Consider the following 26,108-nt stretch of genomic DNA (forward strand, 5'->3'; position numbering starts at 1 on the left):
TTCAATAAATATATACAAATAGAAATCGTGATCAACAGTCCCCACAAGGAACATACCCCGAAATATGCGCGAAGTCGTTCACTCTTGACTCAACTCGTCTTATCCCCGTCACTTGCTAAGCACTTCCACCAAGCGCCTTGGTAATGTACTGCGTACCCAAGTTCTGCGTAGGAGTATCCCTGGGGTACTGGAGATGCTGAGCGTTGATACCCTGGCCGTGCGTAGTATCGCATACACCATCGCCCTATCATCGAAATGCGTCAGTCAAACTAGTTCTACAACCCACCAACATGTTTGTAACAAAGGAAGGTAAACTTACAAAGATACAGACATCAAGAGTCTTGGCAACCCAGTTACTCGGAATGCCGCCTCCCAAGCCAGCAGAAAGGCCATTGACATTCCTCGTAGTGGTACCACCGTTGTTGTCGACGTTGCACGTCAAACCTGACTTGTGAGCCGGGTTACCGATCAAAAACACACCCTTTACAGCATCGAATTTTGCGCCGGTGAGCTGGCTCATGGCGTTGACGGTAGCCTGGGCGCCCTGGGAGTAGCCCTCTAGGATGAAGCACTCGTTTGGTGAGGTCCTCAGCGTAGTTGTGATTTTGTTGACAATGTCGGTTGTACCGGCGGCTGAGTTTTGACTGAATCCGGCGGCGTAGACGGTGCTGTAGACCTTGCCTCCGGTGAGAGCGGCGCGGACACGGCTGTTGATGGTGCGAAATCCAGAGGATTCACCTTGAGGTTCGCCGGTACCGCGCGTGTTGATGATGGTGTATGAGGGGCAGGAAGAGGAGGCTGCGCGCTTGACTTCTTCTACTGGGGCGGCGGAGGATAGGGCCGCGAGGGAGAGGACGGGGATGAGAGTTGAGAAACGCATATTGGAGGACAGATGATGAGTTGGAGTGGGAATATGAGTGGAAGTAGAACGAGCGAAGTTGGTTATTGTATTGTCGGGGTGGTGATCGTATCGTTGTGGATCTACACGATACTTATAGATCGCATCCCTTGTACCTTCATGCTGCGTATAGAAGGGAAAAGCACCGTCTGGTATGCCATTCCACCTCGGCAGACATTCTTAGCGCGTTTCATTCGTCGATCCCCAGGCAGTTGCTATACCGCAAAGGGTGGAGCATACATCCGCTCGAGGCACTAGAGATGGCTGAAAGCGTCTCTCCAGTAGTCTCTTGATCAACGCAACGACCCCGTTCGAGCGGCTGTCACCGTACTAGCTTGCATGGGCCTTTACTGGCTATGCGGTTCCGAGGCTGCCTACCAGAAAGGGGGGCATTTGTGACTTGTCTGAAGCTCGTTGGATCTTCGTTGGAATGACGATAAGGTGTTTGCATTGCATAGTCAGACTCCAGGATACCGATGGTATTGAAGTGGCGCAAGATGATTATGCGAAACTCGTCATGATAGTGGCTTGCCTGGACTTGACATGAAGCATTCCATTCCAGCCTTCAACTCGAAACAGCCATGAAGTGGGGGTGTTCACAACACCTCCAATAGCAAAGTACAAAAGATTGATCGTGCTCTGAATAGGGACTTGCATAGTGGGGATGTCTGGTGCGCCTCACACCGCGAGCTAGTGTCCATGACGACTCAGGAACCTCGCCCGCATCATTCTGTTTTACCTTGTTCGGAATACTTGCCTACTCGTTGCGGTTTGGCAGTACACCGGGGTGACCAGAAGGAGGACGCCAATTATTGCTCCTTGTCGTCGATCGGCATCTGAGCCTCGGCTGTAAGCTACGGTAAATGAACAAGGGTGTTCAGCATCGGTGGCAGTACCTGATATGGATGGTCGCTGCGTAGATGTGTGAGTTATGAGATCGGAGATTATCGAAAAAAGCAAGTCACAACGCGTTCCAGCGCGGAATACATCGTTGCGACAGCAGACAAGTTCGAGAAGGAGTTAGGAATACATTAAGGGTGCAAGTAGCGGAAGCGGAGCGACGATATGCATGCGACGATGCGCAGAACCTTGATCGATCTTTCTCTACACAGTATGGTGGCGGTGATCATTGCGGGTCCCGTGAATCTGCAGAACGGTTTAGTGTGGCGCTTGGCAGGCTAAGCATCGTCGAGCCTAGACATCAGTCTGGCACCTTGACCGAGATGTCGGCAGGAGGTCTTCCGAGTCGACGTTGCATGGAGACCTATGAACGAAAAACGCACTGCACGCGCTCTGGTTAGTTTCTAGCTTATCAACTGGTATGCGGGGGGCCTTTGAAAGAGGCTAGGCAGCGACTCAAGCGTGCATACCTCGGAGAACAGAGGGATTGTCGCATCCTGAGTGAAAGTTTAAAAGGCGGATACGGAAGCGACTGGAAGGTGACATAACCTAAACTGACGTCTTTTCCGCTAGGCCAAGCTGCTTCAAAACGTGACCATGTGTAACGCTATCTCCACTTTAGCTCCCTCTTATTTCCAACTCCAGGTATTCCCTACGCACTCCTTTTACAACTCGGCGAGTATGTCATACCCGCGGACAATGCCATGAGCATTTGTTCATCGCAAAAGTCGGTTTCATACCGTTCCACTCGAATTCCTTCCCCTCACTCATGCGTTTTAATATGTAATATTTTGATTGTAATGGCAGTTCTTCACCGGTATACGGGAAAGGAAAACAGATTTCAGAAGATCAACTAAAACCTGGACGTCCGCCCCAACGCTCGAAATTTCAGAACGACTACAGCTCGACCAGTGGCTGCAAACAGGCACGAACAGTCAACATGCATTTGTCCAGCTTGCTATCTTGGATCAGCTTCCCCATACCGTTGCCGATATGACGTATCTAGGGTTGGTTTCCGATCCCTTTTCAAGTATGTCTTGTTTTCCTTTCTTTTGCAGACAACGGCGAAGAAAGACCATACATCGACCGCTGGGATATTTGGGGAATAGGATTTGGGAAGAGGTGCGAAGAACATGAGAGGCGCACAGGAAGAATGGGTTTTATACATCCAAGGTACCGCTATAATTAGCTTCATGGCACTGCGAGATATAGTCGGAAGTATCCACGTGTAGTAAGGCATGTGTCGTTTCACGGCGCAGTCTCCCATAGCAGCTTTCTTCGCTTTGTTTCGAACACGTCTCCTTCTACAATGTGCGAGCAAAGGGGGACGAGGATCATTCAATACTGGTCTTCTATTTTAGAAATCATGGTAAAATTCTCCTTGTATTTTAGAGAATAGTCTTTTTTGAGAAGTTTGAGGAGTGTAAGCGCTCGGAAACGACCAACTTTTATACATGTACGACCGGCGCTATAACAAGTTTAGTCTGACTGCAAGACGAGCTGCTATGTGACTTCAGAAGTACGCAAGGATTCAATCACTTTGAAATCATGTCACTTCCTTGCTAAATATCCATCACCGTCTCTCATTGCTATCAGCAAATCTGACCGCTGCTCCAAGTTCCAAAACATCTGGACTAGAGCCGTATGTTCAGAGCGACTTCCCACATCTACATCTTCCGTAGCTCTTCAACAAGGAGAAGAAACAGTCTACCCCATAGGTGTTGAACCGACCCTGTTTTGAAGTCCATCGAGGCGGCCTGTCCGCTTTTTGGAATAAGGAGGACTGGAAATTGGTATAGAAGTGAGAGTGTGGGGTACCAGAAGATGATCTTGAATACTATACTCTTAGTGCCTTCTCCCAACGCTGCCAGGATCTTCACAGCCTTTCCCATAATTTGGCGTTTCGTTCAATAGCGAAACGTCCAGATCGCTTCTCGTATTCCAGCCCTACTCGTTTTTCGAGCAAGAGAGTACAGGCAGACGCACGATATAACTTGGTCAACTTAACTTTTTGATTTCCATGGCGTATTTTTTGGCTGTTTTTGGAACAAGCAAGGACTTGGAAGTTGGTATAGAAGTAAGAATTTGGTTGTCAAGAGGGAATTTTGTATTCGAGTAGGGAAACAGACTGGACCACCACATGGAGTAAACGGTGAACCGCCTTGATCTCCATGGGTTTAGTGTCTCGCCTTTTCAGAGATTGAAAGGGACTGAATGTTGGTGTAGAAGTGATAGTCTAGTAGTCAGAAGATCGACTTTATATCCAGAGGTCCGTGGTCGAATCATGCGATCTCTCAAGATAGGCATCAAAGTTTGATATCACGCTGTTCCTTCCCGATCCCTCTTCTTCCCCTCATACATGTATACATAAACCATCGGTTTTTCACGGCGCAGACTCCTATAGCAGTTTTCTCAGTAGCTTTGAACCGGGCCGTACTCTCTCGTGTTGATCGGTCAATGTATATCGGTCTTGTATGGAGTAAAAACATGCTTTTGCTGAGTCGGTCTTGTAGTCAATAAGAACAAGAACAAGAAGCGCGAGTCTACCACACGCACACACATAGGAGATACCGTCGTCCTTTGTGAGCAGACAAATGGCGAAGGAAGAACATGATCGGTTGTCGGTCGGTTTTCGAGAACCCCATCAGAAGTACTTGACTCATTTTTGGGAAAGTAGAGCCTTGAGCATGGAGGTTGAAGGAAGGAAAGGACGGAGCAGGTGTTATTTATAGACGACGGCTGGAAGCAGGAGGCATGGTCTGATCAGCCTGACCATGACGAAAACGTTTTGTTCGGTCCTCGACTGGCTCCTAACCACCACTCATGCTAAGTGTTCTCGTCCTATTTTGAACAACCAGAACGCCAGCGGAGAACATGGGTCATCCTCGTCATCTTTTGCAGAACTCCATGCTTCTGTTGTCTTCTCTTTTTAGAGAAGCGGAATGTCGAGTGAGAAGATAGGAGGAAGAAAAGAACAGAGCAGGTGAAGTATTGATACATCACTGACACCGCAACAACACACCTGACTCGAGCTCCGATGTCTATTGCCCTCGAACTATCATACAGTCTTCGCAAAGAAGCAGCGTGAAGAATAAAGATAGTCATTAAACCATGCTAATACTCGCCGAGGTGCATTTAACCCAACTGAACATAACGATTTTTTTCCGTTATCCCAAGAACGCCCAAATTCTCAAATACGCGCGTGTTGCGAAAAGGAAGGGGGGGTATATGCCTTTATCCAAGCTTTATCTTTCCAGCTTCGCCAAAAGTTCCAGTAAAAACCTTCTCTCTTCCCATCAATATCTTCAATTTGATGTATGTTATGACCCAACAACCTCAACCCACCCCTCCCGATTCCTCATCTCCACCTTACTCCCATGCTCTCCAGCCGTGAGTTCTTTGGCCAAGCCATCCTTTGCGCCTCTCCTCCGCGCACGATCCCGCACCGACCGCTCATCTTTCTCACACTCCTTGATGGCCTCAACAACCTCGAGTTCTTCAAACCGTGCATCTTGAAGATTGAGTTTCTGCCACTGAGGATGTTTCTGGCAGCGTTTCTTGAGACAGACTGTTTCCTTGTTGTCCCCCTCTTCACCATTTACTACAGCTGCAACGTCGACATCCATCGCATCGGCCCCACCATCAGTGCCAGCGCCATTGAGAACAGGTGTAGAGGAGATTTGTTCCGCGGTAGGACTGAGAGTAGAATAGTGAAAAGCCGCTCTCCCAAACGTACTATTCCGCCAGAGGAGGAATTCAGCATCAGACCACGATAACCTGCTATCGTAGCCGCAAAAGTCCTTCATTTTGAGCTTCTCTCTATCCGCCAACCTCACAGCCTGTTCCTTGGCCATGGACACAAACTTTTCTCTATCCTTCAATACTTCTAGTCGATCTTTGAGTTGTGTCTTCTCTTTATGCAGCGCAGTAAGCCGTTCGGTCTCGCCGGCGGTGAGGGCAAGGTCTTCGCCGTTGGAGGGGAACGATGCGCGGGATGGAGAAGCGGTTTGAGGTGGTGTGAGAACGCCTGTTCCTAGGTTTTTGAAAGCTTGGATGTTTGGCGATGCGTCGACGAGGGCTTTGAGGTCTTTGGCTCGGAGGGTGCCGCCAAGGGGTGTTGGCTCCTCTTCCTCATCACCTTCAGTAATCTTCTTCTTCTTCTTGGACTTTTCCCTGGAGCCGTTGGCGCCTTTTGCACCTGCTGTCCGTTGCAACTGTTCCTGCATGAAGAGAACCCCGCAGTCATCAGAGCAATACTTGCTCTCTCTTTCCTTGGCCAATCTTGCAGGTTTACGACAGCCGTCCCGCCTGCACATTGGCTTCCATGTCGTGTTTCCCCTACCGTTTTCCTCACACTGAGGACATATGAACTTGTCGACTAGATGCTCATCTGCCTGTTTCATGTTGACACAGTCGCCGTGGAACCAGTCGTCGCATCCGCCATCGCAGCCGATCATCCACTTGTGGTTGTCCGGTTTCTTGCAGATGCAGTACAGGTTGTGGTCTTCGGATGATTCGCCTTCGTCGTCGGATGCATGGGTCGGAGCGGGTGAGGATCCGGGAGTGCCGGCGTGGGAGCCTCTCTTCATAACCCTGCTGCTCGCGGATTTGGGTATCCTCGAGGTAGGCGTGACGGAACGTGTTGCGCCATCTTCCGTCTCTATTCTTCGCTTTTTGCTGGGCTTGGATGTCTTTGCCGTGCCCTTCTTCTTGATGGCAGAGGCTGAAGCGGGCGCTGGTCGCTTCTTGGTTGGGGCGGGTGCTGGTTTGGAGTCGACTGGTGATTGCACGCTTTCTGCAACGCTCTGATTCCGTCTCCGCAGTCCAAGATCGCTCTGCTTTGCAATCTCCAGCGCCTTGAGTGTGTCGGCATCCATGTTCTCGCCAGTCACAGAACTTTGTCGTTCGGGTTGAGAAGCAGTGACTGCAGGTGTGTGTTCGCGCGGCGTACCAGAAGGTTCGTCCTTGATAAAAGGCTGGGGTGAGGGCAGCTTATCGCCATTGTGTGAGTTGGCTGCGTCTGGTTGTAGTGTGCTGCTAGGCTCGCGGATATGCGAGGTTGTAGGCTCGTCCTGTGTCTGTTCTTGCAGGGCCGAAGATAAATTTTGTATAGGCGCGAGCACTGGGGCGGGAGATGTCCTCGCCAGGAGCGATTGCCGACGTTTGAGTTCTTCTGGCGAATTGGAACCATGATGGTAGTGCTCCAGAGTCGGTGAGTGGGCCTGGGGCACTTCGACAGGTGGCGAGGGCTCTACGGGCGCGTGGTGGGAGCCGAAGCTGCTGGTGCGTCGCGGCGCGTGGGACGAGGCAGTGGGCGAGGGCAGCTCGCGCGTCGGGGCGGGGACAAACTGCTGTCCACTGCCCAAGGTCGCCAGCGTCGTCAGGGCATCGACAGCGTCGTCGGTCGTGGTCGGGGTCAAGTCGGTGACGGACTGGCGGCGCTCACGGCCAGCGTCGTGGTTGAGGAGGGAGTCGATGCTGCTCATCGTCTCAAGCAGTCATTGCAGATGTAGGACGAGTGCGAGGAGCGAGGGAATCGAGAGAAGGAGGAGAAAGATGGCGCAAAGGCGGTTGGTGTGGAAAATAGAGCCGTTTCAATCAGCTTGGCGCGCAGAAGCGCTTGAGGGGCGGGCGAAGCTCGAGTGAGCCTTGATTGCATGCAGCCATTGCTCAACACCTGGTCGCGCCTGCCTGCTGGTCCAATACCTCGTCACGCTGACAAATGAGCAGCTACACACCTAGGCACATGCGCTGCGCCAACAACCTCTCCGTCCATTGATGCCGTGTCTCTGTTGTAGACTTGTAGCGCTTGCTGGGCCGATGATGCAACCTCGAATCCTTCTGAGGGGAGCTTGGAGCTACCGTACCGTCGCTAACACTACTACCATTACCATAATCGTGAGGTAAAGAGTTACTACAACATAACTATACAGGGTATCTCGGAGCGCCTCATTGTTCGTAACTCATCACAGACTACTCATCGGCTTCATTCCTCGGCCGCCCACGTTTCCGTCCGTTCGCCTGCGATGCATCCGGCGCCGCCTCGACCGCCGGCGCACCGTCGTTATGGGCCCCAGCCACTTGCAGTGTCCTCTCTATACGCTTCTCGACTTCGTCGACATCCTCGCTAACGCCAAACATGATGCGTATAAGCTGCGCGACGCCATCTCGTCCGACTTCAACCTTGCCTCGAGGCCCAACAATGTAGTCCACCGTCTCCTCGCCCCCGTTGGCCGTATCCTTGACCTTTACGATATATCCGTCTTTGACCATATTCGCGAGCGTCTTATCCTTGGTGCCAACGGGCGTCGTCTGGTCTGCGTTCATGCGTCGTAGGGCGCGGTCTAGCTTGCCTTCTGGAATTATACCGCCGGATATTGTGATGAGGGCAATGGCCATGGTGTACAGTCCCACGTACGAGTCTTCTCGGCTTATGTCTTCTTCTCCGGTTGGTCGCGAGGGGCCGACGATTTCTGGTAGGCGGTATTGGTCGGGTAGGATGGTCTGCAGGACCCAGATACTTGTCGTCTTGCTTTGGGAATCAGAGGCGGCGGCAGCTGAGAGAGGGAGAGAGGTTAGACCCGACGTCACATGGTGTTGTTGCGACACATACCGCGCTTCTGTCGCAGTGTCACCTTTTCCGCTCTGGGGAGTTCGACGAACTGCATGCCGAAGACGTCCATGAGCTGGCTGTTTGCTTGCGCGAAGACATCTTTGAACAGTCGAGTATGTGAGCCGAGTACTGCTACTATTAGTCCAGTCCCATGTACAATGTCAATGCACTGACCCTTCTCGTTGATATCTTGGCGCTTTATAGGCTTCCGTGAATGTTCGCACGACAAGGCATATCGCACCAAGCCCTTTGCCAGCTGGTCAACGCTGCCGCTGCCCTGGTTGATTGCCTCCTCCATGTCAACATCCTCGTCTTCCTCGGGTGTATCATCTTGTCTGGGTCTTTGTGTTTGGGTGGGTATCAGAGTGGTCTCCTCTGCTCTTCTTGATCTGCGGGGCGGCATTGCGTGTCGTGGCCGGGCAAAGTTGGAAGGCGGGATGCTGTAGATTTACACTTTGCACTTTCGTAGGGCTGACAACGCGGCGCGTCGCGGTGAAAGCCGCGCTAACACGCTCGCTTGCGTCCCGGCGACGACATCATCGAGCCCTGGTCCTAGCTGCTCCACTCCGCATTGCAACCCTCAATCCGTCTCTCACGACATCACCCGGTCAATGCAGCCACCATGAATACCATACGATTCGCCGCGCGACGGCCTGTATTCCGCTGCCTTAACACGCCTACGCCGCTCCGCTCCAACCCCCAATTCCGCCAGAACACGCGCTCAAGCAGAGCAGACTTTGAGGCCATACTCAAGCAAGGCGCCCGCCCCAAGGTCCCTCGCCCAGATGAGGACTTTGTTTCCGTACATCGCGCCGAGGCCATGCGCCGTGCTGCATTGCTGAAGAGGCGGAATTGGCTTGCTCTTGGTGCTGCCCTCTCCATGATTGCACCCATCTTCCTCGTCCGATTATGGGACGTACCACCACTAGAAGAGAAAGATGAGAACCCAAGTCGAGGTTTCGTAGACATGGTCATGGGCCCACCTACCAAGAACGACGCACCTCGCAAAGCAGCCGAAGAATTCCAGGGCAAAAAGGTCGTCATAGCAGCAGGCGACAAAGTCATCGCAACACCAGGCGACACCGACAACCCGCAAGCCTCGGACCCCGATGCCATCGAGCTCGTCGAGACAGGCACTTCCTACGTTCCCTACTTCCCGCGCACTATCCGTCTCCCCACCGACACGTCGGGCCCCGAAGCCATTACTACCGACGCAGAATACACACTCCTCGGTCTGGGCATCAGGAAAGTCTCTTTCCTTCGCGTACAAGTCTACGTCGTGGGTCTCTACGTCAAAACAGCCGATCTATCCACTCTCCAAAACCACCTCATTAACACCGTGAACCCCACCGCGTCCGCCCTGATCCCAAACGAAAAGAAAGACCTCCGCGAATCTCTCCTCGACCCAGAAAAGAGCAACAAGATCTGGGAAGCCATCTTAGCCAAGAACGGAATGGATGGTGTCGACATGGCATTCCGCGTCGTACCCTGCCGCGGCACAGATTTCAAGCATTTGCAGGATGGCTGGATGCGTGGAATCGCCTCCCGAACCGACGAGGTACGCCGCAAGCAGGCCGAATTGATCAGACAACAAGCCGCAGAGAACAAATCTATTTCTCTCCCCAAACCTGTCGAAGAAGGCGAGTTCCAAGACGAATCTTTCGGCCTCGCGATGAAGGAATTTAGGAACCTTTTCCAGGGCAAGGGCAAAGCACCAAAAGGCAGTGTCATCATCTTGACACGGAATAAGAGTGGGCATCTAGGTGCGCTGTATCAGCCTATCGTGAAGGCAGCGGATAGTAAGCAGGAGGTCATGGGCAAGTCGAGTTGGCTGGGCGAGGTTAGGGATGAGAGGGTTGGGAGACTGGTCTGGTTGCTGTACTTGGGGGGTCAGAATGTTAGTAGTGAGCCGGCGAGGCAGAGTATCGTAGATGGGTGTATCGATATTGTTGAGAGGCCTGTGGGCACGTTGGAGACTATGGTACATTAGAGGACGGTTTGTTACAGTGTAAAAATAAATGTCTGCTGCGTCCACGTGACGAGATATATCATCTCATGTTCGGCAGCGTATATAAATCTCACCCGACTTCCCTACGTCCTCTCTTCACTACATCCATTCCTATTCTCAAAATACAGAAAAATCTTAGACAACAACTCATGGCTGGTTCGTCGAGCAGCTTTCTAAAAACGGAGCAGCCTATTACCATGTCTCCAGTCCTTCTCCTCTTGGCTACGAAAAATATCAAAACATGCCCATCACTCCACTATGGGTATTGTTCTCGGGCCTTCTCTTTATCAAAAACCCAAAATCGTTATACAAGACAACTTATTCGGTTCACTCCACCTCATCCTCCTTGACTCTTATCAAAGGGCCGAATACCAAAGCTTGATCATCGTATGCCCATGTCTGCGCCTGTCTGGTTTGAAGTCTGACAAAACAGATTGGAATTTCACGAAATGTGCTCCTGGGCTCTTGCGCTCTCCAAGTGTCTTCCTTCTCAATCCCTCTCGCCTTGAGAAAATGCCAAGAACTCTTTATTGGCGGCTTATGAGTGCAGCTGGCTGGGCTGGGATTTTAAGAAGAAGGTACGGGCGGTTTTGATGTTCCTGGTCTTCTGGGCTCCTTGGAACTTACTCTTTTAAAATTCACTTCGAGTGAGAAGGTACCAAAGAAACTCTTCATAATCTGCGCCAATCGTTCCCAGACATTCAATCACCCAGCAACCAGTTCATTTGTCTGAACGATCGAAGTGCAAACTCGTCACTATCGTTGTTGCTGTCTCTAAAAGTAAAGGTTAGTATTGCCATGTTCTTCGTCCTCGTTGGTCGGGTCATCTAGAAGATCCAGGGAGATCTCTTATGGCGTGCGTCTTTCGCCCCCAGAGATCTAAAGTCCCCATGCCGGATACGCATGCCCGGGCAAGCAGATCAAGGAACAAATGCTATCATGAGCTCCTGTCTGTAGAGGTACTAACAAGAAATCTGATCTTTTTTTCTCATCTTCGGTTGGCACGTCCTCACGCAGCCAACTAGAACCCCAGTTCCACTCATTTCATGGAGACCTCGGGAGGGCCTCTTCCCTAACTCCGAAACCACGGGCACCGGAAGATGGTGGTAGCCATTCCATCACACCACCATCTTTTACAATGCCTGTAAAGTTGACAAAAACCGACCCACCAAAGCACCAACTTCATACCCTGCCCATTGGGCAATTCAGCTTCCAACCTCCGATCCGATGTTCTACCGCGGAGCCACAACCTTGGCTTTCGGCAGACGATTATTCATCATCGGGGGTATCTCCAGATACAGCTTTCTTGACGGTAACTAGCAAGACACGGCAAGGCCAGGGCGGTGAACGTGCGGCTCATGTGAGCGGAGAAAAAGTATGCGGGCAGGATTGTCGCCTCCGCAATCCGTAGTTGGAATGGGGCATGGTCTGGGGCACCACCACCCACCAGAATACGTGTGATGGCGAATCAGACTTCTTTATCATCCACTTCAACCTGCTTAATGCGACCTCTCCGGAGTACAGTACTCCATACTTGCATCCGACACGCTGACAGCGACGTCAGACTTGCGGCTCAAAATCGTCGTTCAGAACCCGTCGCCGTCCCGTTTGTTGGGGGGCGGCACTGGTAGTTCGCTTCGGAAGGCGTTAACGCGCAAGCGCGGTCGTCGGGTGCTGCTCGCGGTGATCGGCTCGGCCTATGAACCACCTACATGGACAGCCAGAAGCCGGCTTCTATTACCGGCGTGCTGCAAGCAACCGCCATCCCGCGCACGTAACCCCAAGACTCAACCTTGGAAATTCTTGGACATGTCAAGTCGTCGCCAAAACCCCGGGCCAAGTGCTGGGCCAACGAGTCAATCAATTTCCAAGCTTGACTGTGAGGAAGAAGATTTAGTCGTCCAATGGCCAACTACGACTAATGCGGGGAAGAGCACATATACGGGCAAGACGCCAACTGTCGCCGCGTTTTCCCTCATGTGACACGAGTCGTGCGTCTTTGCCAACATTACCAGCACGGTGGCAGCACCAGAAAATTCTGTCAAATGACTGGGGCATGATGCACGTCTCGTTGGGGTATTGCACACCATGTAACGGTGTTTGGTTGATGCAGGCCAAGATAGTGGGGTAAGGTGGTAACAATCTGGAGGCCCGCAATGGAGTGGATCAGAGCTTGAGTCGGCATCTCCGACTTTTGTTATATTAAGAGGGGACCCCAGACCTAAGATAGATGTCTATCGAGGTTTCTCGCATCGCAAATACGACAAGATGGCGACCACACAGTACCCGCCGGACGACAAGATCTCCGTCCAAGATGCTGCACAGTTGTCGGAGCACCACACGAAGCCTGGTGGCATCGCCGCCAACATGAGCCCGGAGAGGAGACAAGAAGTTGAGAAGAAGCTGAAGCGGAAGTTGGATGCGAGGTGTTCGCTTTTTGTGCTGATCTACATTATGAATTGTACGTTGAACCAACTACTCCATCCATCAAGTTGGTCATACAAAAGGATATTTTTGCTAACGAGGGTTTTGATAGATCTTGATCGAAACAACATCGCCGCAGCCCGTCTCGGTGGTTTGGAAGAAGACCTTAATCTCAGTCCCACACAGTACTCGACTTGTCTGAGTATTCTCTACGTTGGATACATTCTTATGCAGGTCCCCTCAAACATGATCATTAACAAGATCCCTCGCCCATCCCTCTACATCGCCGTCGTCATGTTGATCTGGGGTATGATATCCACACTCTCTGGTAACGTCAACAACTTCGCCGGCATGGTAGCAATCCGTTTCTTCATCGGCTTTGTCGAAGCCGCTTTCCTCCCAGGCGCGCTCCTCATCCTATCAAAATGGTACACGCGCCGGGAACTCACACTCCGCAACGCCATTCTCTTCTGCGGAAACCTGATCTCGAACGCCTTCTCCTCGTTGGTCGGAGCCGCTGTACTAGGAAACATGGAAGGCGTCCTCGGACACCGAGCATGGAGGTGGTTGTATTGGATTGAGGGTGCGGCGACGATGGTTATTGCTATAAGCGCGATATGGATCTTGCCGGATCTCCCGCACAACTCCAACGGCTTCACTGAGGAAGAGCGTGCCGTAGCCGTCCTACGCATGACGGAGGATGTAGGCGAAGCGGATGAAGATTCCGCCGAGCAATCTGCATTCGCTGGTCTCTACATGGCGGTCAAGGATGTCAAGATCTATGTCATGATGCTGACCTTCACCGCCTACGTCGTTGGATTGTCGTTTAACGCTTTCTTCCCGACCCTCACGCGTACGCTCGGATTCGGATACATTACCACGCTCCTCATGTCCGCGCCTCCGTGGGCGTTTGCTTGCGTCGTATCCCTCATCAACGCATGGCACGCCGATCGTCAGCAAGAACGTTTCTGGCATATTGTTGGTCCGATTCTATTTGGAATCGTTGGATTCGTCATCTCTATGGCTACGTCGAATACTGCTGGTCGCTATGTCGCGCTATTCCTCCAAGCGTCATCCTACGCCGGATTCATCGTCTTCTACTCTTGGATCTCATCGTCATTCCCGCGTCCACCGGCCAAGCGTGCTGTCGCCATCGCTATGATCAACGCATTCTCGCAGCTGGGAAATATCGCTGGATCGTATGTCTGGAACATGTCAGACAACGGGTACAGGAACAGCTATGGAGTGGTTACGGCCATGTTTGGTATTACCATCGCTGGTTGCTTCATCTTCAAGATTATCTTGGTCCGCTTGAATAAGCGATTGGATGATGGTACTGACGCTTGGGTTGTGCATGGTGATGTCGCAGAGCAGACTGCTGCTGTCGAGGGCGTCAGTGTTGAGGAGGGCAAGAAGAAGATGGGAGACTTCAGATATCTCGTCTAGAAGATGGACGGAGAGTTGTAACGCATAGCTTGCACGATTGTAAATATCATTGTTTAATGAAGGACTTGTAATGGTCTTATTCACAACTAAGATGCCATGTCTTCAATAATCATCGCGCTCCAATGCTGAGTACGAAGAAGCCCAGATTGTCCTAATTAATTCCCGTGCTACAATTCACTCACAAGGTATTTCACCAATCAATACCATATCTATCGCACTATAATGAAACAAGTTCTGAGTAACTTGAAATGGAACGAGATTGACTTGCCGCGCACGGACACTGGTTCACTATTTTCGCAATGCGCGCAATGACGCAGGTCCAAAACAAAGTGTGTCGGCGCTAGCTCCAACTCAAGCTTGCTGCCACCACTCATCACTTTCTCCCCACCCAAGACCGAAGGAACGCGCGGATCCGTCCATATTATCAGCCTCACGCGCATCATCTTCAACTTTTCTTTTCTTCTTCATCCACACGTCGACAAGGACGCGACATGGCACCCACAGCAGTCATCGAGCGCGAAGCGCCAGATGTCGTCCCCAATGCGACACGCGCCCCGGTGCGCTCGCGTCTCCCCACGGCGCTGCGCGTGCCCATTCTCATCAGTTTGAACATGGGCATCAACATGCTGCTATGGGAGTTCACGGCGAATTTCCTGCGGCCCGAGTTGGGCGCTGTTAGCAAGGTGCCGAGTGAGGACGATGTCACGTCTTTCTACTCGCCTGTCGCGCGCATTGGCATGCGCTTCTTGACAGTTTGGATGACGTGGTACTTCAACTACGACTGTAAGAAGGCACCAATGTTAGTTGTGGAACCATGGCTAATCGAGGACAGTCTACGATGTCTCAGCGCTTACCGTCCTGACCTACGCGCCCTTCACCTATCTCCTCACTACCTTCTACGACATCTCGACTTTGACCGCTGCGGCCAACATCTGCATCGAAGTCCTGTCTTTCGCCGTACCCACCTACCTCCTGCGCCCCCGCTCAATCGTCCACAGGAACAACGAACCCCTACGCAACCGCTTCCTCCTTAACAGCGTGCAAGTCCAAGTCTCTTCCTCGATGCTCGCAGCAGGCGTCTACGTCACAATCCTCTGGGGTGGCCTAAAAAGCGGTGTCCTAAACACCTTCCTAGTTCAATACTTTGACATTCCCACGCTCGAAGCCGCCCATCTCGAGACCCCCGTCTCCATCCTCATCAAGACCATCGTGGTGGGTGTGAGCGCCAAAGCCTTCCTGCTCAACCCTTCGTTCGCAGCCCAGCGTTCTGGTGCACTGACACCGGCGGAAGAATTCGATCCCAGTACTGCGACGCTGCCCAAGACTCTTGAACACAACTTCTACAATTTCAGCAAGATGACACGGACCCTTATCCAGCAGACACTTATCCTGAACGCGTTTTTGTTCGCGGGTACGGTGCAGAGGTGTATGACGCTCATTGGTACAGATGTTGTTGGTGCGGTTGGGTATGCGGGAGTGTGGGTTGCAGCGAATACCGTGGTTGCGTTGTGGTACGGATGGGTGGGAGACACAAGCGCAGACTACGAGCCATTGTAAGGGGTAGTTGGGAAGACAGAGTTGGAAGGATGGTATAGCATGAAGATAGCCTAAGAGCTATGTTAGTATGGGAAAGAGCTGGTGTGGAATGCGCGTGACATGTATGTCTCCAATGGCACAGCATAAACGTTGTGGGAAGGAAGACCAGACTTGTGTTTGGTTGGTTCTACCGAGACACAAGAGGGGGGCGTGTCAAGGGCGACATCTGTGGCTTATTTTGATACCAATTATTTCACTTTTTATTTCTTCCGTGGTTCTTATCCTCTTCCGACACTCCTCCTCTCCTTTCTCTGCACTTGTGACCTAGTTGTTTTCTAGCTTAGTATCGATGAATCAGGCTTCCCATCTTCTATTGTTAAGCTGTAAGGGGAAATTCCTAATGAGCGACAAATAGAGCTCAGTGACAGTTAATGCCAATCTTACACCTCAAAGCCAACGAACACATCATGATACTTATAAGAGAAATATGAACAGGGAAACTAATATATCAAGGGTATCGCGGCCTTCTACAAGACACCAGCGCCATGCAGATTAAAGCCAGCCCAGCCACCCAGCACCATATAGTACACCCAGACCCATACCCAAGTCATACCAACATCCAAACATCCAGTCCAGTCCCAATCGCTCAATCATCCTTCCCATCCTTCCCATCATCATCATCATCATCATCATCATCATCATCCGTCTTCCCTGGCACAGTCTCCATCTCAACCTCGCCCTGCACCACACCCTTTCTATCCCTCGTAGTAATCCTATACTTACCCCCCTCCCAAAGATCCTTGAACGTAAGTTCCTTTGTCCTCCCCAAGCTCTCAATCGCACCAATACGCTCCAGCGTCGCTTCCAAAAAGTCCTCGAAACCTGGCTCGGCGCAGATTTCGTTGAAGGCGCGTTGCATGGGTACCGAGTCTGCACGCACGACGGCGTGGGAGTCGATGGAGAAGATGGACAGGTCGTGGTGCTGGCGGATGAAGTCGGAGCGTGTCATTATGAAACGGGCGCGGTGGAGGGGCAACGAGGGCAAAATATGGCCTGTGGTGGGGGAGGATGTTAGTAACTATGTTTTATGTGTATATTGTTGAGGATATAGTGGGATTTTACCTTCTTTGGGGTCGTAGTTGGCGTCCATTTCGTGGTAAGATTTGTAGAGGGCGTTGGCTAGGACCATTGCCGTGGACTATTTTTTTTTTAAACTCTCTGGTTAGTTATGCTTTTCCTTAATCTCGCGACTCGCGCGAGTGGAGGTAACGTAAAAGGGGTAAGAGGAATCTATGTTTGCATACCGCGTATTTCTGCTGGTCCATGACGTCGTCGTCCATTTCTTCACCTAAGATCGCGCAGTTGTTTAAAAACCAGATCTTTTCCATTTCGCAGATGGTATTGCATTTCGCAATCATGTCTTCTGACTTGGCTACACGGTTGAGGAAGGTCAGACGGCCGCCAACTTTGTCGTATACTTCTTCCAGAATAGAATCTCGCACCGTCTCGCCGTAGTACTTCATTCGATAGTTTCTTAGAGCTTGCATGGCGCGGTCTTTGGTCAGATCCTTGATTTGATGGACTTCCATACGCGTCGCGTATTGCTTTAGTCTTTCAAACACCCAGTACTTGTCTGAGTTGATAATGACAGTCGCGAGGTTGGCGGCTGCCCATTGCTCAGCGCGCTGCTGGATAAGCTCGAGGAGGTCCCGACCATCCTCGTTGTCGCGGATGAGATGTGCAGAATTGATAATGAGGATCAGCGGTCTTCCGACTTTCGCACGGCGTCTCAAAGCCACCTTTTCTAGTTTGTTGAACGCTCGCTCAATGTCCAAGATGGCGCCTGCGTCGCGAGGTCCACGAATAGAGAACAGTGACCCGATGTTGTCTTCATGATACTCGAAATCGAGACATCGGCCTAGTCGGACACGAAAGACTTCCAAATCTGCATGGGCCTCCATCATCGAACATCCTTCACCATTGATCTTATCCATGGCATCGATGAGCATAGATGTCTTCCCCGTGCCCTTCTCGCCGAGGAGCAGGTGGTAGCGTCCTTTTGTCTCACCCCAGACGATTTTATCAATCTTCTCTTGCTCATCACGTGGGATCCAGCGATCATAGTCCTTGTCATCACCGTCCATGTCTTTTGTGACTGCTAGTCGCGTAGGTTCACCTGCTCTCTCCTTGGGGATCTCCTTTCCTGTTGCTGCAAGTTCTAATACTGGATCGCCTTCCCGAAAAGCATTCTCCATCTTTTCAAGAACATTCCATTTGTAGTACTTAGTATAGCCAATGCCGACACATCCTAGGATGAAGATGCTGGCTCCTGTGGTGGCAGCAGCTTCAAACATTTTCCACGCCGTGCTTTTCCATGCTGCCTTCTTCGCCTCGCGCTTCTCTTCTTCCTGCTCCTCTTCGGCCTGCTCTACGGCATCATCAATTGGATTTGGCGTATCGTTGCCAGGAGTTGGGGGGCCGGATTGACCACTCAGAGCGCGCGCCACCGATGGCTGGCACAACCTTGTCTTTCGCAGTACCGGGCCAGCCTGCTGGGACCGATATGCGAACGATGTTCTTGTCAACGCGGCATGGGAGCGCGTAATATGTCGTAGCATTAACATTATTGGCGTTGGCGCGTTACGTTGGGTGTCGCGTGCTTTTACACGTGTCAAACGTAGGCGACTGTCAGAAGTTCAATGGACTAGGAAAAGAAGGAGAGTGAAATGAGAGACAGAGACGCGAGAAAGAAGAGATGATTGAGATGGACGGGATGAGATTGGAGGAGAGGCGCGCCAAAGGAGGCACCGCGGCCTTGTCACGCTGGTGTTGCGATAATTTCCCGCAGGGGCCAAGTGCGAGTGCCAAGTGTGGGCAGGAGCGCGACAGCATGGTGGAGTTGTACACACGTCTTGACCATATCGATAACCAACGACGTGTGTATTAAGCAGTGACGAGTAAGCGTGTAGGCCATGGTAATCCCAGTGAAATGCGACCTTCTCACCCCCCCCGGCAACATGGGGGCCGTCTTTCCGATGAAATGTGTGGCCTCGGAAGTGGAGAGCGAGCTTAGCGGACCATCCCGGCGCCCTCAGGAAAAATATTCTGGAGATGTGACCGGAGCAGTCCCCTCTCTCCCATACACTCCACGCATGTCATTGTACATTAATGCGCCTATCTTGTACATTACCTTCCTTCCCTAGACCGATTCCTTCTTTCCGTAGTCGTTCTTTCCTGGGGTTGTAGAATTTCTCGATATATCTCACGCTCGCGATCATGGCCGCTAGTACCAATGACGCTTCCAAGTCTGGTGAGCTTCCCGCGCCCGCACACGACACCAGCCTTCACATGGAAATTTTTTCGAGGCGCAATCAAGTCTTGTGCACCTCATGGCTAACACCGATGGCATTGTAGAGGTTGAGAAGACACCCAGCAAGGACGTAACTACAGATGGACAGACTGAAGGCACAGAGGAAGATGTCAATGGCCAACAGCCAGACAGTATGTCGATTCATCTTGCTTGGAGTAATAAAACCCTAGATTAACATCGTTTAGACATCTTCCAGGTCACCATCAAGCTCCCACATGAGCCATTCGAGATGCCCATAACGGTGCGTATATATAAAAAAGAAATTATGCAGAGAATAAAAAACTCATGGCTGCCAGATCTCGACGGCCGAGCAGGTGCAAGACCTCCGTCAGAACATCATCGAGACGCCTCACACCTTCCAGTACTCGTGCTTTCACCTAGAGCACGAGGGCCAGCGAATCAACGATTACGTCGAACTCTCTGAAGTCCAGGGACTAAAGGCCGATTCGGTACTGACTCTGGTCGAGGACCCATACACAGAGAAGGAGGCGCGGTTACATGTTGTTCGTGTCCGGGAGCTCATCGGCGCTGCCGGTGACCGAACCGATGCGCTGCACGGCATCATGGCTGGACTGTCACTGCACGACACTGTGGGACACGAGCAGGCCTCGAAGCCGAAGGCAGATGGTCCGGAACAGTCTCCATTGGCCGACTACGACTTCAAGGCATCGGGCGCTATCAAGAACCTGCTGCCTCCTACTGAGGAGGCCGCACCCAAGACGATCAAATCCATTGCCGTATCGCCTTGGAACCCCCCGCCATACCACCTCCGATCCAAGGGCCACCTGCTGTACCTGGTAGTCACCACTAACGAGAACGAGCAACATCACATCACAGCCCACGTCTCTGGTTTCTACGTCAACAAGTCGTCGAATGCCAGTTTCGACCCGTTCCCGCGACAGCCACCAAAGGACAAGCAGGCACACTCGCTTCTTACCCTACTTGAGGAGCTGTCGCCATCTTTCCGCTCTTCGTTCCAGGAACTACTCGAGCACAATGCGAAGAAGGAATTGCTTACCATCTTCCAGCTCTCCAACGCCATTCCTGCCAACCCCTGGTTAGTACCTGCACCCACCTCGTCCCTCACCCCACATCAGCCAGATCTCGCGCGGACACAGGAGAGCTATCTGATCTCGGGTGTTGAGAACACCGAGACCCTTCGTGACTGGAATGAGGAGTTCCAGTCGACGAGGGAGATGCCAAAGGAGGCTGTCCACGACCGTGTGTTCCGTGAGCGCCTTACCTCGAAGCTTTTCGCCGACTACAACGACGCTGCAACCCGCGGTGCCATGTTGGTAGCACGTGGCGAAATCGCGCCTCTCAACCCTACTGAGGCCAAGGATGCGCAGATCTTCGTGTACAACAACATCTTCTACTCGTTTGGCGCTGATGGCGTTGGCACATTCGGCGCCGAGGGTGGCGACGAGGCTGCACGCGTAGCTGTTGGCAAGGACGTATTCGGTGTCCGCGCAGTGAACAACCTCGACATCCAGAACCTCTTCACCTCTGGAACCGTCGTTGTAGACTACCAAGGAAAGCGCATTGTTGGTCAGAGCATAGTACCTGGAATCTTCAAGCAGCGTGACCCTGGAGAGCACCAAATCGATTACGGTGCGGTCGAGGGCAAGGAGATCGTTGCCGATGACAAGTCATTCGTCCCGCTGTTTGAGCAGCTTTCCAAGGCGCTGCGCGTCAAGAAGCACCCTGTTTGGGACAAGGACAATGTCCGTCACGAGCTTGAGGGAAGTGTTGAGACTAAGGGTTTGATCGGCACAGACGGTAGGCGGTACGCTTTGGACCTCTACCGCCTTACACCGCTCGATGTTGCCTGGATCGAGGCGCACTGGACTGAGCCTAGCAAGGACAATGAATCGAAGCCGACGGACAAGGACTACCCCCACCGTATGACAACGCTCCGTCCCGAGCTTGTAGAGTCCTACGGCAGGCTCAAGCTGCGCGAGTACGTCAAGAACGAGATGGCTAAGAAGACGACAAAGAAAGACGAAACCCCTGCGAAGGAGACCAAGGCCGAAGAGAGCTCATCAGAGGAGGAATCTGACGAGGAGGAGTCTTCGGAAGAGGAATCTTCTTCGGAAGAGGAGGACTCTGATGAAGAAGAGGAGAAGACACCCAAGGCCAAGAAGCTCACCAAGGCTGAGAAGAAGGCCGCAGAGAAGGCTGCCAAGGTTGCAAAGAAAGATGCCGAGAAGAAGCCCGATGCCGAAGACCCAGAGCAGGAACGCGTCGACATTTCCGGTTTCTCGTTTGCGCTCAACCCTGATGTCTTCTCTGGCCAGAACCCGCAATCAGAGGAGGACAAGAAGGAGTGGGCTCAGGACGAGGCTGAGGTCCGCGCTGCTTGCGAGCATCTCACATCAGAGGTCATCCCGCGTATGATCCAGGAACTGAAGGAGGGCGAAGTCGGATTCCCAATGGACGGCCAGTCGTTGAGCAACCTGCTGCACAAGCGGGGTGTAAACATCCGCTACCTCGGAAAGCTCGCGGAACTGGCTGACAAGCCCGACCCAAGGCTCCAGGCTTTGAAGCGTCTGATCATTCAGGAGATGATTGCACGTGGTTTCAAGCATTTTGCCAACTCTAAGCTGCGAAACGTGTCTGCACCCTTCGCAGCACCTGCTGCTGCTCATCTCCTCAACTGCTTGCTCGGCGCTGAAGTTAACGCTAAGCCTGTAGCTGAGTGCGACAACAACCTCAAGAAGATGTACCCTGAGGATGATTTCAGCTTTGAGAAGCTCACACCGGAGACTCTGAAGAAGGAGGTCCTCGCCCAGGTTGCCCTGCGATACCGCTACAACATGGAGAGCCTGGGTGGGTCGTGGATCGAGTCCGGCAAGGAGCTGCAAATGCTCCGTGAGGTCTCGCTCAAGCTTGGTCTCCAGTTGGAGTGCAAGCCGTACGCCTTCACCAAGGAGGCATTTGAGGCAAGCGCCCCGGCTGAGAAGCCCGCTGCGCCACAAACAAACGGCCACTCCACATCTTCTAGCAAGAAGAAGAAGAACAAGACCACCCCGCCAGTACGCACAGCTAGTCCTACTGTAGCTCTTCCTCCCCAGACCTTCCATGCGGACGATATCTTGAACATCGTACCCGTTATCAAGGAAGCTTCGCCAAAGAGCTTGTTGGCTGAGGAGGCACTTGAGGCTGGTCGCATGTCCATTGCCCAAGACCAGAAGGAGCTTGGACAGGAACTGCTTCTGGAGTCTCTCCAGCTACACGAGCAGATCTACGGTGTTCTGCACCCCGAGGTAGCCAAGGCCTACCACACCCTGTCCAACCTGCTTTACAGCCTTGACGACAAGGTCTCGGCTCTTGAGCTTGCACACAAGGCTATCATCGTGTCAGAGCGCACTCTGGGTGTCGACCATGCTGATACTGTGCTTGCCTACCTCAACGTCGGTCTGTTCGAGCATGGCTCGGGTAATACCACAGCTGCTCTGATCTACGTGCGTCACGCGCTTGAGCTTTGGAAGATCATCTACGGACCTGATCACCCCGACTCCATCACGACTCTCAACAACGCCGCTGTCATGCTGCAAGCCGCCAAGATGTACCACGAGTCCCGACTCTGGTTTGAGGCATCCCTTGCCGTCTGCGAGGACGTCTGTGGCAAGAACTCGATCAACACGGCTACCTTGCTATTCCAGACCGCCCAAGCTCTTGCTCTCGACAAGGACATGCGCGGTGGTGTCAACCGTATGCGCGAGTCTTACAACATCTTCAAGGAGGTTCTCGGTGCCGAGGACCGCAACACCAAAGAAGCAGAGAGCTGGCTTGAACAGCTCACCCACAGCGCTGTCTCTCAAGCCAAGCAGCTCAACGATCTCGCTAAGACACGCATTCGCCGCATGCAGCTTCCCGGCCGTAACCCACTTCGACCGGCTGCCGCGACACCTTCAGCCAGTGACGCCGCCGCCGCCGCTGGTAGTCAGCGCACCGGAGGCGGTCGTGTTGACCAGCGCAAGATTGAGGATTTGCTCAAGTATATCGAGGGAGACTCGCAGAAGGCACCAACCAAGAAGAAGACACAGACGAACCCTAGGAAGAGGTAGATGCTGCGCTATTTCTGCATTTTGTTGTTGCAAACAAGCTGCTACGCCAAAAGTTCTGCTGTAGTCTGCGCGGATGACCTGTATCATACTTGAGCTGTTTGCGCGACATGCTTCGGCTGCTTTCACGGACCTGATGCACTTTTTCTCTTTGGGTTTTTGGCATGGCTTGCATCTTTGGAGTTTTCGGGATGGTGGTGAGACAAAATGTATTCACGACATGTTGACGACACAAAACTCTTCCCTGCTACACTATGAGGTAAACTAGGGCGGCTGGTAAGGACAAAAGTTACGTCGGATGTATATGGACTGGCAAATAAGGTGGAAGGAGAAATTTGGACGACCAATGACTAGATGTTTGTACTCAATACCAATGCAAGAATATCTCCTCTTTATAGATGGTGTTTGTTGCGGTATAATGGATGGTGCTGACACGTGAAACTTACGCTTGGTGAGCAGCGTACTCTACAACGAACACAGAATTCTGTAAGATTCGCAAGCGGGTCTAGGAGATTTGGAGACAATCGCCGCATTCTTAACCCTATAACCTTCTTGGAAATGCTGTGGTGGTGGCGACCTTCAGGCGACCTACACAACCTACCCCACGGTTCCTCATCCCACGGACAAGATCCACACGAGGTTGCACCGCCTCGATGCAAACCGAAGATCTCGGCACATGCTATCCGAACCAGGCTGTAAATAACGACCCCTTCGAAGCTATAGCTATGCCAACCCGCCCATCTAAAAAGATACAAACAATTTTCCTTACCAAACAACAACCACAACAACAACGACGACGACGACGACGACAGCAACACAACAATGTCTGAGTATTTCGGTGGAACGGAAGCACTTGCCGCCGGCCTCGCCAACCAAGAACAGCTTAGGAGGAACGTTATAAGGAAGTTGGAAGCAGAGGGCAAAATTGAGAAGGGTACGTTGGAGAAGGAGATGGCATCGATAGATCACGACGGGGAGGTTGCAAAGAACAAAGAGGTTGGTAAGGTCGAGGAGACGGGGAAAGACTATCAGGGTTCCCGCCATATCGGTAAGAATTCCGATGAAGGGACTGCTGTATATGAGGCACCACCAACATATACACCTCAGGACAATGGCTCTACCTCCGACCCGAATACATCGACAAGTGTGAAAAATGCCATGCGGCGGTTTGGCCGGAAGTGCGTAAACAAATAAGGAATATGGTGTGGTGGACGGAACGCGAACGACGAATGACTAAATGTACTCGAAACCAATGCAAGAATATCTCCTCTTTATAGTCGGTGTTCAGTATGGTATAGTGAACTTGATGCGAAGAGGTAGTTTTCCCTGCCCCTCGGTTCATCACCATTCCGCAGAAGCTCCACTCAAGCTATGTCTCTCGGCACATCGCCATCCGAACCAAGCTCCAAATAACAACCCCTCCAAAGCTATACAAAGCTCCCCCGCCATACCAATACCCAAGATTTTCCCTTCCTAAACAGCACAACAGAGCTTTATAAATACACCTAGCTCACGCACATACAGTCTCGCGAACGAAGAACAGATTAGAAGAAAAGTAGAAAAAGAGATGGCGTCAACGAACAACCAAGGGCCCCGGCGTATTGGACAATGGCTCTACCTTAGACCGGAGTGTATCGACGAGTACAAGAAGTGCCATGCGGCAGTTTGGCCAGAGGTACTGGAACAGATCAAGGATAGTAATGTTAGGGATTGTATGTTACGTGCTTCTCTTTTTGGCCGTGTACCTTTCTACCTTGCTACCCGCGCCACAACCCTCTCACACAATTCACCTACTAACCTTTTTTTTTTCTTTTCGTCAACAGACTCAATTTTCCTCTCCCTCTCCCCGCGACCCACGCTTTTCGCTTCGTTCAAATACGTCGGAAACGCCTTTGATGAGGATATGGCGCGTATGGCGGCGAATAAAAAGTTCAAGAGTGGTGGGCTATGACGGATGGCATGCAGGAGAGTCCTGTGCCCGGTGCTCAAGGAAGCGCGAAGGGACCGGGGTGGTGGGGTCAGACCGAGGAGGTGTTTTATGTAGAGTAGGTGAATGTGAACAAGGGGGGAGAGACAGAGAGGAATGGCTAAAGGGAGAGGAGAAAGTTAACCAAAATATGGTGTAGACATAGAAAAGTGTCAAGCTCACACAGTCTAATGTCTACGACCCGTCACACCCGTCTGATTCAACCGGCTTGATTGATGCAACGACATGCAGTTATCTACCGAAGACGAGACTAGAACAAGAAGTAAAAGAGCCATGAAAACGGTGCCCAAAAGTCAAGAAGGGCACGTCACAATTACAACTCTCTCTTGAACTCATCGCTGTGCACCACAGTCTCATCCCTTCCATCCACGCTCATCTCATGCACCCTGCTGACATTCCGTCTCAGGTCTAAGTTTAGCATGCTATCCTTCCTCTTGGCACTTCTTCACGTAGCTCCTCCTGTTGCACCCTTATCCAGCATCTCCGTATTCCCGGACAATACATAAACATGGCGACGGAAGACACGTGTTTCAACCCAAGTTTCTCTTGTGCTGGACGAGGAAGAAGGCTACGATTGTACCGATAGGCGAGCCTAAAAGTATCGGCGCATCCTCGCTCGGCACATGCAATTGTACGCCTAGCCAAGCAGGAACGCCTTCAGTGTGTCTGTAATCTACTAGCACTTTGGTGATGACTGGCACCGTGTCCTCAATAGTGACATTATAAGTGAATTCGATGATAGATAGAGAGAAGAACGAGGCGAGTGGTGAATTTAGAAGTACCCAGAGTAAAGAGAAACGAACTCGGTCTTGACGCGTAGTAGAGATAAGACCCGAGTCTATACCTTTCGGCTGTTGCA

General features: G+C 51.9%; 10 protein-coding genes across 10 annotated transcripts; 5 read left to right on the forward strand and 5 right to left on the reverse strand.

The window, feature by feature from the left end:
• Nucleotides 1–115: 115 nt before the first annotated feature.
• Nucleotides 116–880, reverse strand: ALTATR162_LOCUS222 (uncharacterized protein; the record flags this gene model as incomplete). The annotated part of the gene is made up of 2 exons (XM_043307815.1): nucleotides 116–244; nucleotides 320–880. The coding sequence occupies 2 exons, from the start codon at nucleotides 878–880 to the stop codon at nucleotides 116–118; spliced, it is 690 nt and encodes a 229-aa protein (XP_043163750.1).
• Nucleotides 881–5,118: 4,238 nt separating this feature from the next.
• ALTATR162_LOCUS223 (uncharacterized protein) lies at nucleotides 5,119–7,284 on the reverse strand (the record flags this gene model as incomplete). The annotated part of the gene is made up of 1 exon (XM_043307816.1): nucleotides 5,119–7,284. The coding sequence occupies one exon, from the start codon at nucleotides 7,282–7,284 to the stop codon at nucleotides 5,119–5,121; it is 2,166 nt and encodes a 721-aa protein (XP_043163751.1).
• A 487-nt stretch (nucleotides 7,285–7,771) lies between these two features.
• Nucleotides 7,772–8,814, reverse strand: ALTATR162_LOCUS224 (uncharacterized protein; the record flags this gene model as incomplete). The annotated part of the gene is made up of 3 exons (XM_043307817.1): nucleotides 7,772–8,355; nucleotides 8,412–8,540; nucleotides 8,586–8,814. 3 exons carry the CDS (start codon nucleotides 8,812–8,814, stop codon nucleotides 7,772–7,774), a joined length of 942 nt encoding a protein of 313 aa, XP_043163752.1.
• A 219-nt stretch (nucleotides 8,815–9,033) lies between these two features.
• Nucleotides 9,034–10,401, forward strand: ALTATR162_LOCUS225 (uncharacterized protein; the record flags this gene model as incomplete). Its single annotated transcript, XM_043307818.1, has 1 exon — nucleotides 9,034–10,401. One exon carries the CDS (start codon nucleotides 9,034–9,036, stop codon nucleotides 10,399–10,401), a length of 1,368 nt encoding a protein of 455 aa, XP_043163753.1.
• Nucleotides 10,402–12,687: 2,286 nt separating this feature from the next.
• On the forward strand, nucleotides 12,688–14,289 carry ALTATR162_LOCUS226 (uncharacterized protein; the record flags this gene model as incomplete). Its single annotated transcript, XM_043307819.1, has 2 exons — nucleotides 12,688–12,880; nucleotides 12,956–14,289. The coding sequence occupies 2 exons, from the start codon at nucleotides 12,688–12,690 to the stop codon at nucleotides 14,287–14,289; spliced, it is 1,527 nt and encodes a 508-aa protein (XP_043163754.1).
• A 491-nt stretch (nucleotides 14,290–14,780) lies between these two features.
• Nucleotides 14,781–15,846, forward strand: ALTATR162_LOCUS227 (uncharacterized protein; the record flags this gene model as incomplete). Its single annotated transcript, XM_043307820.1, has 2 exons — nucleotides 14,781–15,072; nucleotides 15,122–15,846. The coding sequence occupies 2 exons, from the start codon at nucleotides 14,781–14,783 to the stop codon at nucleotides 15,844–15,846; spliced, it is 1,017 nt and encodes a 338-aa protein (XP_043163755.1).
• Nucleotides 15,847–16,471: 625 nt separating this feature from the next.
• On the reverse strand, nucleotides 16,472–16,834 carry ALTATR162_LOCUS228 (uncharacterized protein; the record flags this gene model as incomplete). Its single annotated transcript, XM_043307821.1, has 1 exon — nucleotides 16,472–16,834. One exon carries the CDS (start codon nucleotides 16,832–16,834, stop codon nucleotides 16,472–16,474), a length of 363 nt encoding a protein of 120 aa, XP_043163756.1.
• A 229-nt stretch (nucleotides 16,835–17,063) lies between these two features.
• ALTATR162_LOCUS229 (uncharacterized protein) lies at nucleotides 17,064–18,449 on the reverse strand (the record flags this gene model as incomplete). Its single annotated transcript, XM_043307822.1, has 1 exon — nucleotides 17,064–18,449. One exon carries the CDS (start codon nucleotides 18,447–18,449, stop codon nucleotides 17,064–17,066), a length of 1,386 nt encoding a protein of 461 aa, XP_043163757.1.
• A 765-nt stretch (nucleotides 18,450–19,214) lies between these two features.
• On the forward strand, nucleotides 19,215–23,265 carry ALTATR162_LOCUS230 (uncharacterized protein; the record flags this gene model as incomplete). The annotated part of the gene is made up of 3 exons (XM_043307823.1): nucleotides 19,215–19,326; nucleotides 19,381–19,436; nucleotides 19,492–23,265. The coding sequence occupies 3 exons, from the start codon at nucleotides 19,215–19,217 to the stop codon at nucleotides 23,263–23,265; spliced, it is 3,942 nt and encodes a 1,313-aa protein (XP_043163758.1).
• An 819-nt stretch (nucleotides 23,266–24,084) lies between these two features.
• On the forward strand, nucleotides 24,085–24,456 carry ALTATR162_LOCUS231 (uncharacterized protein; the record flags this gene model as incomplete). The annotated part of the gene is made up of 1 exon (XM_043307824.1): nucleotides 24,085–24,456. The coding sequence occupies one exon, from the start codon at nucleotides 24,085–24,087 to the stop codon at nucleotides 24,454–24,456; it is 372 nt and encodes a 123-aa protein (XP_043163759.1).
• Between the last annotated feature and the right edge of the window lie 1,652 nt (nucleotides 24,457–26,108).

The sequence above is a fragment of the Alternaria atra genome (genome assembly GCF_907166805.1).
Source record: "Alternaria atra isolate CS162 genome assembly, contig: 19, whole genome shotgun sequence".
Classification (NCBI taxonomy): domain Eukaryota; kingdom Fungi; phylum Ascomycota; class Dothideomycetes; order Pleosporales; family Pleosporaceae; genus Alternaria; species Alternaria atra.